Source organism: Somniosus microcephalus, chromosome 20 (genome assembly GCF_052327205.1).
Source record: "Somniosus microcephalus isolate GS21.2 chromosome 20, FLI_Smic_1.0, whole genome shotgun sequence".
In the NCBI taxonomy this organism is placed as follows: Eukaryota; Metazoa; Chordata; class Chondrichthyes; order Squaliformes; family Somniosidae; genus Somniosus; species Somniosus microcephalus.
In genome coordinates, this window is record NC_141006.1 from 43,255,789 (window position 1) to 43,274,400 (window position 18,612).

General features: G+C 38.9%; 1 protein-coding gene across 22 annotated transcripts in view; it reads left to right on the forward strand.

Moving 5' to 3' along the window:
* macf1a (microtubule actin crosslinking factor 1a) overlaps positions 1-18,612 on the forward strand; it is a 628,388-nt gene that overhangs the window by 429,641 nt on the left and 180,135 nt on the right. For all 22 annotated transcript variants that reach the window (XM_085962506.1, XM_085962516.1, XM_085962528.1 and 19 more), the window contains 8 exons: positions 800-1,015; positions 3,470-3,619; positions 7,082-7,315; positions 9,178-9,327; positions 12,541-12,774; positions 13,152-13,415; positions 14,986-15,214; positions 15,507-15,823. In XM_085962506.1, the coding sequence (XP_085818632.1) occupies positions 800-1,015; positions 3,470-3,619; positions 7,082-7,315; positions 9,178-9,327; positions 12,541-12,774; positions 13,152-13,415; positions 14,986-15,214; positions 15,507-15,823 (1,794 nt within the window). The remainder of the gene's footprint in view (positions 1-799; positions 1,016-3,469; positions 3,620-7,081; positions 7,316-9,177; positions 9,328-12,540; positions 12,775-13,151; positions 13,416-14,985; positions 15,215-15,506; positions 15,824-18,612) is intronic.

Here is an 18,612-nt window from a genome sequence, read left to right on the forward strand (position 1 = left end):
ACTTCGGTAGGAAAATCAGAAAGGCAGAGTATTATTTAAATGGTGATAGATTGGAAAATGTTGATGTACAGAGGGACCTGGGTGTCCTTGTACACCAGTCGCTGAAAGCAAACATGCAGGTGCAGCAAGCAGTTAGGAAGGCAAATGGTAAGTTGGCCTTCATTGCAAGAGGATTTGAATACAGGAGCAAAGCTGTCTTACTAGTTATACAGGGCCTTGGTGAGACCACACCTGGAGTACTGTGTGCAGTTTTGGTCTCCTTACCTAAGAAAGGATATACTTGTCATAGAGGGAATGCAGCGAAGGTTCACCAGACTGATTCTTGGGATGGTAGGACTGTCGTATGAGGAGAGATTGGGTTGACTAGGCCTGTATTCACTAGAGTTTAGAAGAATGAGAGGGGATCTAATTGAAACATATAAAATTCTGACAGGGCTGGACAGACTGGATGCAGGGAGGATGTTTCCCCTGGCTGGGGGGGTCTAGAACGTGGGGTCACAGTCTCAGGATACGGGGTAGGACATTTAGGACTGAGATGAGGAAAAATTTCTTCAGAGGGTGGTGAACCTGTAAAATTCTCTACCACAGAAGGCTGTGGAGGCCAACTCACTGAATATATTTAAGAAGGAGATAGATAGTTTTCTAGATACAAAAGGCACAAAGGGGTATGGGGAGAGAGCGGGAATATGGTATTGAGATCAAGGATCAGCCATGGTCATATTGAATGGTGGAGCAGGCTCGAAGGGCCGAATGGCCTAGTCCTGCTCCTATGTTTCTAACTTTCATACTGTATTTTCAGGATTTTGAAGCAGAGCTGGAGGAGCTATCTATCCTGATTGATCAAGAGCTGGTATCAATCAATAAGATACTTGAAGGATGCACACGAAATGTACCTAAACAGTTATTGAAAGCACTGGAGAAAGACTCAAAAAACTTGCAAATATCGTTCACCTCTGTCCGTGAGGTGTCAAAAGCCTGGCATGGAACTCTGACAAATGTACTGGCAACTGAGAAAGTGAGCTGAGCGAAATAATGTTGTAAAACAGACATTTGATAATGCGATTCATTTAGATTCCATCTACAAATAGATCGAGGCTTAATTCTTAAAAAAAAAAAGCTTAACTTCCTTATTTAGTATTCCCCCATAATCATTTATATGTATTATTATCCTTGATCGGTCCATGGAGGCTTGTTAAGTTGTGTGTTTGATTAGTGTGCAGTCCATCCAACAGATAACCTGTGTAAGGATGGCAAGAAATCAGAGGAAAATTCTTAAGTAACCATTAGTGAAGATCACGGTTTAAAGTTGAGGTAAATAATTGCAAATTCAATACTTTATATTTGCAGTTACTGAACTGCCACTTAAGCTAACGTTATTCAGCTATTACATCTCCATATAAGTCAGAATCAATCTCTGACTAATTTGTCTCTGGTTTAGTAGTGAGAAGTTGCAATGTTTCATCAACATCATAGTGTTGAGCCTCAAGAAATGGTTTACCCTGGAATCTGGAACAAATTATGTAAATGTTTTGAGTCTTCAGCTGATGGAGCATTTTGCCTTTAGAAAAAGAAAACTATGCCCATGCCATGGTAATTATACCTGTGCCAGCTGAGACACATTGGCAATTGTGTTGAAAGTTGTGAAGAATTTTTTGCTTGCACTCTATCCTAAAGGAAGGACAAGTAAAGGTAAATCGGTTAAAATGGCAAGAAACAAATCGGGAAAAACAAAAGAGCGAGGAGAAGAGTTAGCTAAGTTGTGTCGTGAGTGAGAGAAGCTTATTCAAAAACTTTTCCTTGGATTAGCTTCTATTTGAATGGTATCATAATTGCAGCAAACTTTACCAAACTTGTGACTTTATCAGTACAACTTCAGCTATCTGATAGTGAAATGTTCAGCTTACTTCCCTTCAGTGAAATTGTAAAATTAAGCTTTGATCAATTTTGCAACAGCTGGGCACAATATGTTACATTAAAACCTGTATATTTGCCAAAATTTTGATGGCAGTATTTCAGCACAATATTTCAACTGCAGTAGTACAATATGCACAGTTCAGTTAGAGAAGTGAACAATGCCTGGGACTGGATATGATGATGTTTTAGACCACTAGCTTTACAGCTCTAAAACTGAGATTTTATTTCAGGAATGAGAGTGCAATTCTCTTAGCTGTTGCAGAATAAATGGGCTTATTAGATAGCTGGAAAAGTACTTAAACTGCCAATTATGAAGCTCAAAGGTCAACTTGCTTGTCTTTTAAACTCACTTGACTTGGCTGAATTTTATCAATACTCAGTCAGACCACTAGGCAGATAATCAAAAGTAAAATTCAGCAGAACTTGACTTGTTACACTGCGATTAAGTTAATGGAAAAACAGATGTGTTTGGTGCTTATATAAAACACACTGGTCCAGAAATTCGGGTCGGGGGCTTCCCGCGGGTGCAAGCCCCCGATCTGTACTTATCTTGCGCGCCGGCCGTTGAGCTCTGGGCCCCCGTGGAATTGCGATCCGGGGCCTGGTCCCGCTGCCGGCGCGCAGTGCTTGCGTATTCCAGGGGCGCAGTTAGTTCGATGCGTCCCCTGGGATCACGTGGGCCATGGGGAGCCAATCGGAGCAGGAAATGCTCCATTCATAAGTCTGACAGGAAGTGCTGTCAAACTTAGAAATACTACGGGCCCCTTCTTCTTACAAAAATCACTAAATCTTCAAATAAATTTTTTTTAAATATCATTTTTTAAATAAACTATAAATTACATGAAATAACTTTTAAACAATAATTTAAATTTTTGAAAAGGATAATTTTATTTTCTAACGGGGCTAAAAATAAACTTACCTTGCTTTAAAGTATTTAAAAATAATAAACCTGTGGAAAAAATGTTTTAATTTTAATTAATTCACCACTTACCTTGTAAAAAGCAGGCCTTACGCCTGCTTTTTGCATTTCTAGCTTCTGCAGACTTACCCTCCCGGGAAAGCCTGTATTAAAAAAAAACGAAGTTCGATGCGCACGCGCAGCCTCCCCCACACACGCGTTCGACCTCTGAACCCCTTCGTTCAGGGGAACAGATGTGCCGGTTTCCCGTGCATGCGCAGTGCATGTAGGAAACCGGCACTTCCATTGAGCCTATGGGTGAGTACCCCGTGCGTACTCACCCATGGAGACCCGAATTTCTGGGCCAGTATGTATCAGAGGTTGCAGATAAAGAGTTCATTGATAGGGTCTTTGTACAAAAGACCTTAACATGTGAGTAAATTACATTGCTTGAAATGATGACTGGATACTGACAGTTGTGGAGATCCAACAGAAATTGTCCAGATGAAGGAGGTTACTTGGAGAAGAGCAACAGCAGTTTGGGGAGGGGAAAGAGGAGATAATCATTTCTAAAGAAGTAATTTAGGAAATTAAGTAGCCAAAGATTAAATTGTATGTCAAATCTATACAGCACTAAAATTCTTCTTTTGTTTTCAGTCTAAAGTAATCACTGAGTACGAGCAGCTCCAAAAGAAACAAGAAGCACTTCTGGACAGCGTAATTCAAACCACAAAATCTGTGTATAAAATAGAATCTGAGACATCAAAAGATGTGATGGCCCTGAAACAGAATCTGCAGCAATATAAGGTAAACGACTGACCCTCTTATTTCAAATTAGCTCACAAGTAAATAACTTGCAAGCAATACAAAAGCAATACAAACAATGTAAAGAGACCTGGGTGTTCTTGTGCACCAGTCGCTGAAGGTAAGCATGCAGGTGCAGCAGGCGGTTAAGAAGGCAAATGGTATGTTGGCCTTCGTAGCAAGAGGGTTCGAGTACAGGAACAAGGATGTCTTGCTGCAGTTGTACAGGGCCTTGGTGAGACCACATCTTGAGTATTGTGTGCAGTTTTGGTCACCTTACCTGAGGAAGGATGTTCTTGCCATGGAGGGAGTGCAGTGAAGATTCACCAGGCTGATACCTGGGATGGCAGGAATGACGTATGAGGAGAGATTGTGTCGATTGGGCTTATACTCACTGGAGTTTAGAAGATTGAGAGGGGATCTCATCGAAACCTATAAAGTTCTGTCAGGCCTGGACAGACTAGATGCAGGAAGGATGTTTCCGATGGCCGGGGAGTCCAGACCAGGGGTCATAGTCTAAGGATAAGGGGTAAGCCATTTAGGACTGAGATGAGGAGGAATTTCTTCACCCAGAGAGTGGTGAACCTGTGGAATTCTCTGCCACAGAGGGCGGTGGAGGCCAGTTCATTAAATATATTCACGAAGGAGTTGGATATATTTCTTAAGACTAAAGGGATCAAGGGATATGGGGAGAAAGCAGGGACAGGGTACTGAATTTGGATGATCCGCCATGATCTCATTAAATGGCGGAGCAGGCTCAAGGGGCCGAATGGCCTACTTCTGCTCCTATCTTCTATGTTTCTATAAAAAATATCATTGCTAACCAGAGAAACTTTCAAAAAAATATGTTTTTAATAAAATTTTAATTAATGGCTTTGGTATAGCATAAGTTGGTTTCCCACAGATGATTTTCTGACTCAAACATTTTCCTTCCAGAACACATCTGTTAAATAAAGCAACAGTTTAAAACAGAGCAATGAGTTACATTGATCAGAAATTGGTACACATGATGCAGACACACAAGGATAGATTGTCCTCTGTGGACACCTGAGGAAGTAGCGGGCACATTTTTCCTCCCACTTGTTTATTTTGTATGCCACTCTTCTAGCTCTGTGTCCCAGTCTAAGGGTTAATACTTGCTTCATCCATGCTGCACAATGATTTTAAATTCCTGGATAATCTTTCTCAACCATAGATATGAACGCTCTCAAATTTAACATTGTCCTTTTGAAGACCCAACTTGCACATTATTCCAACTGTAGTCTTTCCAACAAGTTATACAGAATTTAATAATGGTGATTTGTTTTATAATGGACACCCACAAGAGGCATCCTAGAACTTGTTAAACTATGTTCATAACAGTTTTTTATTGATTGGATACTTTTGGTGGAAAGTTGGATTTGAGTCCTTTTCCAACTTTTGTTAAAGGGCATCCATATTAAATATTTCTAGTTTGTGTTTATTACTTTACGCTTATCTGCATTAAAATCCATTTGACGTTTTGTGTCTGTTTAAGTTGCCCAGTTCCCTCTGAATGCTGACATTCATCATTTGATCCCATAGCTTGGTATCTTCAGCAAATTTTATAAATTACTGGAGAACCCTCCTTGGATTGTTCATCAATAGTGTGTATAACGGGCAACCTAGAATGAACTTCGTTGGGCACTGCCCGAAGCCAGAGATTTGTGTAACCACTTTTCGGTCCAGCTGGCTAATTTGCCACTATTCCATGAGTTTTAACCACCTTTGGAAGGCTCACATATGGAACTTCATCAAATGCCTTCTAAAATTCCAAGTAAATATGTATCCATTGAGCTAAATAACCATCTTCATAAAGCAACAGACCTACGCTTTATGGCCTCTGTGCCACTTGGGTAGGAACTGTAATCACGTCCTGTAAAATGCTCAAGTATTTTTTTCCCACTGTAGATAATAGATTAACTAGTCTGTAATTCCCTGGTTTTTGTCTCTTTTTTGCAAAGCAGGATGACATTTGCAATCTTTTATTCTTCAGGTGCAGCCTTTATGTACCTCCTACAAATATTAACCAGAATTTTGTGTACTTTCTCTCTCTCACCTTGTTGAGGATTCCAGGATGTGTATCTCATACAAGAACCTTGGCTGAGAGATATATCATGGAATCCTCAAGATCAGCGAGAGTACACAGAATTCTGGTTAATATTTGTAGGAGGTATTTAATGGCTTAAGTTTCTTTAAATGCTATGGGCTACTTGAGTTGAAGTGACAGGCTGTGGAATTTGTCCACAATCTTCATTAGTGAATTGAAGAACTTTATAGCATCTGCATTTCTTGATATTTCAATGTAATTCATCTGTTAAAGAACCTATATGGTTCTAAAATATTCCTTTGGTATCTATAATCTGTTTTTCTATTTCTTTTGTATCTTCTTGGACTTATCATTGTGCTCAGCTAAGTTTAAATGAATCCTAATCTTCACTACTCTCCTTCTGTCTTTCAGAATTATTCACTTTGTTTCTGACCACCTATTGTATTCTTGGTCTTTATTTGTCGTCTTCATATTTTTTTTCCATGTTACTTGAAGTATAGCCTCTTTCTTGCATTTATTTATTTTTGCCACATCGCCAGAAGTAAAACATTCTAAAAGAATGATTCTTCTCTTGTTATATATCTGGTTCCACTTTTCTCATTTAATTCTTTCTAAAACGTTTCTCTTAAGTCTTTGGAGCAGGCTGGTCTTTTCCTGCCCGTCAATTTCATATGTTCGTAAGTCCAAAGTTTGTTCTTCCAAAGTCATACACATTCATATTTTACTTTTGGCACCAACTACACAAATATCACTGGTTTCCAAGTTACTTATAAGTCCTGGTAGACTGCTAAATACTAAATCTTAATTTAGCAGCTTTCCCAGTACCTGGCCTTGCATGTTATGTTAAAAAACACTCAATTAATTCCCTTTCAGCCTCCCATTTGATTGTCCACATTACCTGTTTTACTGGCTGCTCTGGCTTCCTCTGAAACACAGTACAATTTGCAGGCAGTCATGGCACCGTATGTGCAATGGTGCTTTGAATTTTAGAGGAAGCCAGAGTTCCTGCAAGACCTATTACACCAACTTAGTGGCATATCGCCTACCTTACGGGTCACATATTGAGGCATTGTGACAGAAATTGGTGAAGTATTATTCCACAGCCCGGCAACCCCTGTGGGTAGCTTTTGGAGATGGTCGCAGTTAAAATCTTTGGTCTATTACTGTAAATTTCATCCTGGGTGTGTGCAACTCCGTTACGGTAATCATATAATTAGTGAATCAAAGTGACTGGCTTTGGGATTGCCTTGTTGCTTCCGTAAAGTATAAAAATAGTTTTCATTAACGTGTTCAAAGTATTTTCTTAAATACTAAAACATAGATCTATACTATTGTACTTTGGGATTCTAATGCACATTAATTAGTTCTCTCTCTCTCTCTCTCTCTCTCTTTCCTAGGAACTGAAAGAATCACTGTCACACACTAAAGCAGATATTGATGATGCCGCTTTTGATATTCAGTTCTTTATTTCTGAACGTGCCCAAGACCTAACCCCTCAGCAAAGCAGACAGTTGCTTAGACTATTAAATGAGCTACAGAGGTCATTCAGAGAAATTTCTGAAAAAGTTGTGGCACAAACAGAAGCATTAGATCTTCACCTTCAGGATAAAGAGTCTGTGGAATCCAAGAAGGTTTGCACCAGTCAGCAACTAGCTTTCAAATAAAATATATATATAACCGTACAAAATTTGTGCAATGTACAGTGTCTTGTAGTATATAATAAAATATTAACCTAGCTATAGACAGAAAAGTGAGAAATTATTTACAAACTAAGCCCAAATATTACAAATTTAACCAGGGTGAAAAAACCTTTTTCTGTGCTTTGAATCAGCTACACTGCTAATTATTCTACTTGAAAGCATTGCATATTACCTAAAATCACTGCAGCATAATGTTATGTTTATACACAATTAGTTTTCAACTATGTGAATATTGAAATGAAGATTATGAATGATAACAAACTCAGTTTTTGATTGGTGAACGCAATGATGATGCTGTTTTGTCATTTTGAACATGCCCAGTAAGTACAATTCAGGCCTAGCCAGCTAAAGAACTGAGCAGGGACTCTGTAGCATGTAAGGCAGTTTGCTGTGTATTTTCTTTACTGTCAAAATGCCATGGCACTGAAGATATAAATAGATTTGTATGATGATGGAATTAAATTAGTAAGTAAATACACTGGGGTGTGTTGGGTTTTAAGGAAACTGGGAACATGTGCTCAATTGTGTTGAGCTGATTTGATACAAGAATTGACTGGCAGTACTGGTTTTAGTGGGGTTTGATGTAAACTGGCTCAAGTAGTGCACAACCCAAGTATTAAAAGAATTCCCAAGGATTTGAGCCCATGGAGCAGAAGCATATCCATGATGTAATTGACTTCGTCAGGGTTCATAATAAAGCAGCCCAGGAGTCTTTCATCTGGCTTAAATCAGGTTCTAGTCAGATCTCAGCCAGGAGCATATAGTGTATAGGTGTGGTGTTTCATTAGGTTGTGTGGATTTTTCCTGTGTCTTTTGTTCAGCTGCAATGCTATCAGTAACCCTCTAACCAATGTTCATTGTGTCAATCTTGTAACCTGTTTTGCCTTGCTTTTTCCAGATACTTTTGTTCCGTAACTCGCCATGGCTCACATAATGAAGATAATGCTTTGCAGTGGATCTGAAAATGGTCATTCAAGTGTTAACTGTGGTTTTTAACTGCAAGACCACATGCTTATAGTTCCTGTCATTGTCGTTCAATAACAACTGATTCTGCACTGCTTCTAAAACATATTTTTGTGAAATCTCCACACTGGCTTGGGATATATTCCTTGTATTTGTGTGACACATCCTGCTCAATTGTACTAATTCATGCTATGGTTTCTATCGTGTACACAAGGGCTGGAGATGGGAACAGAATGCAAAGGGCTGCTGTTCACTTTCAATCAGCTCTTTAAAAATGAAATGGGCTCAGCCAAATGTTCTTTGCAGATTTTTGAATGTGTAAGCTCCTTTAGATCCAAATTTCACAGTGCATAGATTTCTAATTGGCAATAAAATCCACCAAATGTTCTTCCTATTATCATAAAAGCATGTAGCATTAAAGTTAAATCAACCTGTTTACATATGTCTTGTATTCTAGATCGCAGGCATGTTACCTTTCAAGCACAGCTTTTAAATACCTGCTTTTCCAAATTTAAATGTTATCATTGTTATTACTAATTGCATATGAACACAAATTTGTGGCTATTGTGGACTTCCCAATACATTTTAATTATTTGAAGTAGGCCATTTATTCAGCTACATGTGCATGAGAGTCCTTGTTGGGCATAATCAACTAATATTTAAAAAGAAAGTGTTATAGGCTTGTACATGAAAATCTGCACAGATCTGTTCTGTTCCCCCATCCAGAGATATTTTATAAAAAGTGTAAAGTTCTATTTCAAAATGACTGTTCTGAGAATTAGCAGTACAGAAGTGGGAACTGGGCATGAATGTTTTTTGTCTCCTTGCAGGCACGACAAGAGCAACAGGAGGAATGTAGGCAGAAACTGGATGAGCTCAGTACATGGCTGGCTCAGACAGCGAGCACAGTCGCCAGTCACCAGGTGGCAGTCAGTGAGAATGATCTGCCTGCTCTTCATCAGCAACATAGTGAAATTCAGGTTGGTGATTGCAAGTTTACAGTAATAAAGCATCCTTGCTATTGACCCATCTGACTATCTGTTTTTCTAGTTTAGTCATCAGATTTAAAATAATGTAGTCAAAACACAAAAGCAAAAATAGATCTTCCTAGCTTTTTAAAAGACTACATAAAATATATCGTTCAGTTTCCTAAAATGTATTGACAAGTAACAACTTTAACATAAAAGAAGTTGGGGAAGAGATAGTAGAGGCACTATTACATATATATAAATTCATTAGAAAAGGGAATAGTGCCAGAGGACTGGCAGACAGCTAATGTGATTCCTATATTTAAAAGGGGAGATAGAACTCGTCCAGGAAACTATAGACCAATTAACTTAACATCGGTGGTAGGAAAGTTAATGGAATCCTTACTCAAAGATGTAATAGAAAAACATCTAGAAATTGAAAATATAATAGCACGGATTTCAAAAGGAAAGGTCTTGACCAACCTTATTGAATTCTTTGAAGAAGTAACAAAGGTTAGCTAAGGGTAATGTAGTAGATGTAATATATTTGGATCTTCAAAGGTCCTTCGATAAGGTACCGCATAGTAGACTCATGACTAAGGTCAGAACCTGTGGAATCAGGACAAATTGCCAAATGGATAGCAAGCTGGCTACAAAACAGAAAACAGAGATGGGGCTAAAGGTAGTTTCTCAGACTGGCAAAAGGTGGGAAGTGATGTTCCACAAGAATTGGTTGGGACCACTGTTATTCACTATTTTCGTAAACAATTTGGACTCGGGAGTCAGAAGTTACAATTTCAAAATTTATGGGCAATTGGGGGCTGTAGTTAATAGAGGAGGACTGCGATAAAATATAGGGAGACATTAATAAACTTGCAGAATGGGTGTGTAATTGGCAAATGAACTTCAATATAGATAAGTGTGAGGCAGTACATTTTAGTAGGAAGAATAAGGAGGCCACATACTCCTTGGAAAATCAGTGTCTAAATGTGGTAGAGGAACAGAGAGTTCTGGGGTTACAGACACACAATTCGCAAAGTAGCGACGCAGGTTAATAAGGCCATTAAAAAGCAAACAAAGCGCTGGGGTTGATTTCCAAGAGGAATAGAATTGAAAAGCAAAGAAGTTATGTTAAACTTGCATAGGACTCTGGTTAGACCACACTTTGAGTACTGTTAACAGTTCTGGTCTCCATATTATAAAAAGGATATAGAAGGTGCAAAAAAGATTTACTAGAATAATACCAGAACTGAGGTTATACCTATCAGGAAAGGTTGAACAGACTAGGGCTCTTTTCTGTAGAAAAGAAAAGACTGAGGGGTGACCTGTTAGAGGTCTTTAAGATTACAAAAGGGGTTTGATAGGGTAGACGTAGAGAAGATGTTTCCACTTGTGGGGGAGACCAGAACTCGGGGCCATAAATATAAGATAGTCACTAATAAATCCAATAGAGAATTCAGGAGAAACTTCTTTACCCTGAAAGTGGTTAGAATGTGGAACTCACTCCCACAAGGAGTAGTTAAGGCGACTAGAATTAATGCATTTAAGTGGAAGCTAGATTAAACACATGAGGTAGAAAGGAATAGAAGGATATGTTGATGGATGAAGAAGGGTGGGAGGAGGCTTGTGTAGAGCATTAACACCGACATGGACCGGTTTGGCCGAATGACCTATTTCTGTGTTGTAAATACTATAATATAAAAACTCGATGCTGCAAAAGTAGCACAGTTTGGTCACCATGTTATATCCGAGTGGATGTGCCTGAGAAGCTAGACCATCACCTGTTAATGCAACTAATGGCACAATAATTTTTCTAATAAGTTAGAATTTTATTTTAAATTGTGTTACCATTAGGATTTTTAACTCATTCTCTCATTCAGTGGTTTTAGTCTTTGTCACAAGTGAACTTTGTCCCCAACAAATTAGAAGCTGTCCTTTTACATAGTTTGCCCTTGCAGAAAGTACTTGACCTGTGGCTAATTATTATCCCAGTTGCAGTAACCTATACACTGGACTTTTACAATAGACTTGTATTATTTTTTCAGTCTAATTGGTATGACAGAATATCAAAACACAGATGAGAATATTTACCAGACAAAAGTAACTAAATTAGTTATTTACAAATGAAAGTGCATAGAAGCATCAAAATTAGGTTTAGGCTATTCTCGAACAGTAAAATAATCAATCCTACTTGTCCTTTACAATATTGGCATGACATTAATTACCCTTTTGACTCTTCAGATGAAGAGTAAAATTTATTTTGCAGCACAAGATTTCTTGATAAATTTCTGTACAATATTTTTTTTCTTTGTCTTCCTAAACCATTTTTCAGAGATGAACCATCTCTTCCAGAGTTCAGTATCACTAAAACTTTGTTTTTAAACTGTATTTTTCTTTTGATCTCCAATTTGGTCATCAAATTTAATGAAATTCGGTGTCATTACAAGTGCCATTGAGGCATTGAACAAAGGGATAACTAATATGATGAAAGTTATCTTCCACCTCAAAAACCACATGTAACAGTTAGCTATCTTCAGTGCATAATAACAACTGTGAAACCTCTTCAAGTGTTCAGAATTCCCATCTGGATCCATTCTATATAAGAATTAGCAGTAGGTTGACTCACTTGCATACTGCTCTTGTCATTGAGCTAAACATCAGTCGTTTGCGGACCATCCGGCAGGAAGAGTTTGGTAACGTAAGTGGTGAATAATTGCTGGATTTGCAGAATTCAGTGGGATTGTATTGCACTAGAGACCACTGATTTAGGTTTAATAATTAACAGACTTTTATAACACATTAAACCTTATCTCAGAGTGGAACCCACCCAACTTTAGGAGCTAATATGAAGATGTCTATAAAAAGGGAAAAAATTGAACTTAAAATATTTAGGAAAGCACAAAATTTACAACTAAAACTTAACTGCGGAAAAAAAATGGCAGATACTTAGATTTTTCGAATGTATCTACCAGGTACAAAGCTACCCAGTGACCAGATTATCTAATTGCAGTGCTGTAAGTTTACATAGTGAAACCCATTATAAATGTGGGAATAGTCATTTATAATAGAGTGAAAACTGAAATAAAAGTCTGACTAAAACATGGCAACAGGAAGTCAAGCGATGCAGGCAGGAAGTATATGTAGACGTAACATATACTGATGTTTTATTTTTGTGCAGAAATGCTATTCCAGGTATATTGATTTTGGTGCTATGTTCCCTCTTAGGCATTGCAAAATGATATGCAATCACATGCTGCTGTTGTAGAGGATGTGATCAAAGTTACAGAACGTTTATTGGAGGAGAACCAGGGGAAACTAGATCCTGAAGAACTGGCAAAAGTTGAAACAAAACTGCTGGAAGTAAAGGCTCAGCACCAAGTCTTGTGTCAAAGTGCTGAGACACTTCAGAAACAAATAGACAGTACCTTAACAAAAGCTGTCCAGCAGGAAACTGAAAAGGTAATACCCAGGACCGAAGCTGAAGAAGTGTTGAAATTCACGACTGATGGTCTGCTACAAATACCAGTCCTATACTGAAGAATAATACTAGACAGACAACAGTGGTAAAGAATGCAGGCATGGCAGCAGTATTTTAATAATTATGTGCTTGCTATTTCATAATTTTTACAGCTGCATGAAAATTGATAATGCAAATACCAAGCCTAGAAATAGTAATCTGTAGGACTGAGAGAGACTAGTCTGTATCAGAATACTCTGGATTAGAACATGAGCTTTATATTGTTTTCTAAAATTGAATCTAGCAACATTTTGAAAAGTATCAACTTTCATCCAAACTTCATTACATCTCAAATTAACTCATGATTTCATTATTACAGGCAAAAGCAGTAGAGGAATTTGAAGAAAACAAGGTTAAAATAGATGGTCTTTTGGGGTGGCTTTCGGCCATGGGACAGCAGGCAGCATCATGTTCTCAACATGCACTGCTTCAGGAGGAACTGAACATAAGGCACGGTGTTTGTATCAAAGAAGATGAATTAGATGGATTAGGAAATGGTTTACAGCTGCAAGGTCAGAATGATGTATTGAATGCTGTGGCTGAAATGGGTGGAAGCCTGAGCCAGCAGCAACAAGCACTGAAGGTATGAACACTTCCATCTGTTTCAGACTAGTGCAGTGTTTAAATGATTGCAGCAACACATGAAAAATCGCTGCTGCTCCATTGTTTTGACCCTTCATATCAAACAAAAGCAAATGCTACATATCCTGCTTAAATTTCATTGACTTCTTGCCCCCGAGCATATAATGTTGGTAAACACCTGAAAGTAACTTGTAACAAAAATGCACATTTCTGGAAATACACAGCAGGTCAAGCACCATCTGCAATATTTTGCTTGTTACTTGTTTTGTTTAATTTACGGCCACCTCTCTTCCAGGTATGCCAGCTGTGAAGTTCAGTTCCTCTCTCCACAGTTTTCCTTTGTCTCTTTCCCCTGTTCACCTTCATTGCTATTCCCTTCCCTTTGTGCTTTTAATCAGGTATTTGCTAAAGTACCTTCCACTTCTTCTTTGAACAGCAGCCCAACTAGTCCACATCCACTACTATCCAGATTAAAGGTCTCACTATGGGAACCCACCTAGGTTCCACTTATGCCTGAGTTTTTGTCGGGTGTGTTGAACACTTTGTCCCAGTTCTATTCAAGCCCCTCCCTGACCTCCTTTTGCACTACATTGATAGCTGAGTAGGTGCTGCATCTTGCTCTTGGCACTTCCCCAACCATATAAGTTGCAAACTACCTCCACCATAATCGTTCATGGGTTTTTACATTTGACATACTGTAAAATCCAATGCACAAGTCAGGCTTTTACATAGGTTTGAAATCTTCCAAGCTTTTGATGATGGTGGAGGGAATTTCTGCAAGGAAAATTAATCTTTTGCCACCTTATGCTTTAATTTCCTTCAGTAAAGCACTGCTTAATATGTACACATACTCTGTACACGGTTGTTGGCCTGTTTTTTTGGTATAATATCACTTCAAATAAGTCCTTGTAAAGACCGAAGAGACTGAAATAAATTGATCAGATATTAAACACTCTGAAGTCAACCGTATTCATTTTTTGAATGTGTTAACCAGTACATCACCAGAGAAAATTAAATATCTAAATGGAAAGATATGAATGGGATACTTTGGACTTTTAATGAGAGGTATTTTATCAGCTCAAGTAAAAAAAAAAATGTAAGGCCGTTTATTTGGTGAGTAAGGAAGCGTGGACAAACATTAGTATTAAGAGCTGATTTTATGAAGGTAGTCAAATTAAATATGCATTTTATTATAGGACATGAACTCTCAACACAATTCCTTGAAAATAAAAACCACCTGTTTTAAACTTGCTTACTGAATCACACACAGCCATAATACTAAACATTTTACAACCTCAGCATATTAACTTGAACTTTTGATAATGGTGATTGGTTGTGTGCTGGCATTATTCTATAAATTAAGGTTTCAGAATTGAAGCAAACTTATACGAAGTCAGTATTTGTTTAATGTCTGGTCATCTTCATTTACTGTTTTTAGTAAATCAGGAAGACTTGGATATCTTATTTCAATTGGTCTTGCACTAAAGAGAAAGCGTAAATCCCTGAGACAAATTTAGGGTAATGGAAATGAACTTTTTCTTGTACACATAATTGCATTTTTTTTTCTTTAGGTCCGCCATGAAAAATTGTTATCACAGCAGCAAGCTTTCGTATTGGCGACACAGTCGGCTCAGTCCTTCCTGGACAAACATGGCCATAACCTTTTGCCAGAAGAGAGAGAGCGACTGCAGAGTAACCTGAATGAATTGAAGGCACAGTATGAGACAGCACTTTTACAGGCAGAAACTCAACTGAAACATGTTCAGGCCCTGCAGGAAGAACTCCAAAAATTCCTGAAAGGTGGGTGAAAGAATCCCTTTCCTTTCCAAACTTCAAAAAAGTGTATTTACTGTGAGCTGAAAAGAATTGTAAGATTACAAGAAGCACTGAATGGTTTTGAATGGCAAGATTTAGGATTAGCTCCAGTAATTATTCCAGGATAGAGTGAAGTCTCAATAATTTGGGACATTTTCTGATGGTCTCCCACTCTCCAAAATATAAATATGGGTTTATTACTGTAACATTATTTAATAACCATCTTTATCATTTGATAACCTTCTTAACCTTTTTTAAAAAAATAAAAAATAAATAGATCATGGTGAATTTGAGGCCTGGCTAATCCAATCCGAGCATGAACTTGAAGAGATGAAAGCTGGAGAAATGGACAACGATTCACTACAAATCAAACTGCAGAGACAGAAGAGTTTCTCAGAGGATGTTATTTCTCATAAAGGGGATCTAAGGTATATCACGATCTCTGGGCAAAAGGTCTTGGACACTGCGAATGCCTTTGCCGAAAGCAATGCAAATGAAGATTTTAAGACCCCAATCGATCCCTCTGTTACCAGCAAACTAGTGAAGGACAAGTTAGAAGATGCCAAAGATCGCTATAGCACACTTCATTCCAAAGTAAGACATCTTTCATTTTCTTAATGTAGAGGTACTTAAGGTCTTAGGTTGCATTTTAAAATTCCAGTGAACCCCAAGCTCAGTCAATCCCTATACGTGGTTAGACTGGCAAGGTTATGGAAGTCTTGGGGGGAGAAATTCCGTATCGCCCCGTTTGGGGCATAATTATCAGCCGGGCGCAAAGTTTAGTGCCTGGCGCTAATTATTGCCTCCGACTGCAAACTTGGCTTCTATCGCCCCGGAGGTGAATGGAACGCTAAATCAGGCACTACACACCTCTTTTAAGGCGCTAACGCCGAGGAGCGAGGCGCTACCTCAGAATGCTGGTGAAGCTCATGTGATGTCAGTCAGCAATGGAACACAGACACACTGGCGCCGGCCAGTTCTTAAAGGGGCGGGTCGATCTTGCTCTCCATCCACACCCTGCTCATTGCAGCCTTGAATCTTGGCCTGGAGAGACCTGTACATCAAATCTGCGGGAAAGAACAATGGAGGGGCCCAGGGAGAGTGCAGCCCCCATAGTCTCTTCTAAATCGATGCAAGGAAGGTCAAATCAAAATGAACCTGCAAAGTGCTGCTCAGTACCCAAAACTCCTTCACACACCGTTGAATCTCTCCAGAAGTCAGTCTCTCTCCCCCTCTCCCCCTCCCCCTCTCTCCCCCCCCCCCCCCCCCCGTCTCTCTCAGAATGTGTGGTGCAAAAATGTCGCCGACAAAAAAAGACAGGAAGCGGTCGCCTTTAAATAGCGCTTCCCTTGTCCCTTCCCGACTGCAAAATGCTCCCCTCAACCTGTCGTTGCAGGCGGTAAGGCAGGGGGCGCCACTCAATATCCTGTCCGGAACGTTGCACGCTCGACTGACATCACGATCTACGGGCGCAGGAGATCGTGGCGGTAGTGTTTAGCGCCGCCGCAAAATGTCTGGTCAATTTTGCGAGCGGCGCAAACATCGCTGCACCCGGGCGCTAGTTGCTTTGTGCCCTCTTAGGCTAACGGGAGGCGCAAAGCAAACAAATTTTTTCCCCCTTAGTCTAGTAAGAGGAATATCATTGATCTCTGGTCTGATTAGTTCAGCTACCTTGTAAATAATACCGGTAAGGGACACAGTAAACCATTAACAAATGTGCTGAGCATTATAATCCTCTTAAGTGACCCAACTCATTCCAATTAGACATAGACCACTGCAGCAAATAATCACAAGCTAGTACAAAAGATCTAATTTCCTGGCAAGTATAATTGTGCCAGATTCAACTTCAAAGGGGATCAAAGCCAGAATAGATTACACTGAACATATCAGGGCAATAGTTAGACCTCTGGTAGTAGTGGTTATAGTAGCATTGTTGCACTAAATTTGAAAATTAGACAGTTTTGAATGTTTGGTGATTTTTATTTTGTATCCTCTACATGCCAGCTCAGTAAATCAAAGGGTGATTTTTTTTTTGTGTGACTTTTATATTTCTCAAGGTAACGGCTGGTTAGTACAGTGGAATGGAACACTTTCCATTCTGGGCAACCATTGTTAGCATTGAACAGTCCCAGCTCAAGTACAGCACAGGCTGGATGCAGAGTAAAATCACTTCTTTTTGATAAGCAGTGAGGCTCTGTCCAACCTCAGATGAGCAATCCCCTAGTGTCACAATTGTCATTTCACACACCAGCCATCCCGGTGACCTTTCTGATTGAAATTGTCAATTTTTTGCCAAATTAGGGGCATTTTAATGGGCTCCTTAACATTAACACATAAAGGAGAGACTTTCATCCCATCAGCCTAAGGTAGACTTAAATGTTCGCAGGTCCCAGAAGTGAACCCACAGCAGTATCCAATCATCCTGTAAAATGTTTGTCATCAGAATGTTGCCTTCGTGACTTTAATTCTACATCAAATATAAAGAACATTTTCTTTGGATAGCATTATTTATCTTCCCTGTTTCCAGCTTCAGACAGAAGTTATGCCACATTTGTCAGTTTCATTACTTTTATTATTTTCCATCTCTTAAGTTCACCATTGAAAGGTCTCGATGATTTCAGCTGCTATTTGAAGTGCCAGTTGCTTTCTTGGTGGATCTCATGTTTAGTGTGTTAGCACTTCATGGCCTCCTGCCTTATGTGCTTCATTATTTCCCTGCAAGTCTAGTGGGAATAATACAATTTTTTAAGGATCATTATTCTACAATGCCCCAGCAATCAAAGTCGGCATTGAAGAAGTACAAAATAAATTTGTGAAGTTAACCCGATATTAATTGGACAGAAGAGGTAGGTAAAGGTAATAAGGGAATGCAGTTCCTACAATGTGTACAGGACTCCTTTCTAACCCATAATGTAAGAAGCTCAACAAGGGAGGATTTGCTATTGGATCTAGTAATAGGGAATGAACCAGAGCAGATAAAAGAAGTAAAAGTAGGGGAACATCTAGGCAATAGTAACCATAATATAATACGCTTTAAGATAATAATTGAGAAGAACATAAGTATGACGAAGACTAGGGTAATAGATTGGAGAAAAGCTGATTTTGAGGGGCTGATAATAGAACATGGGAAAATAAAATGGAAAACAATATTGGCAAACAATGATGTAGAACAGCAATGGGAAACAAATCGATGTTCAACAGAGTCCAGGAAAAATATATTCCGCTAAAAAACAAGAACATGCTAAATACTAATGAGACACCATGGATGAATAAAGACATAAGGGAAAAATGATGGGTAAGGAAAGAGGCATACACTAAGTACATGGACAGCGGGGGAGAGCATGACAAGGGAGAATACAAAGAGATTATGAGAGAAATCAAAA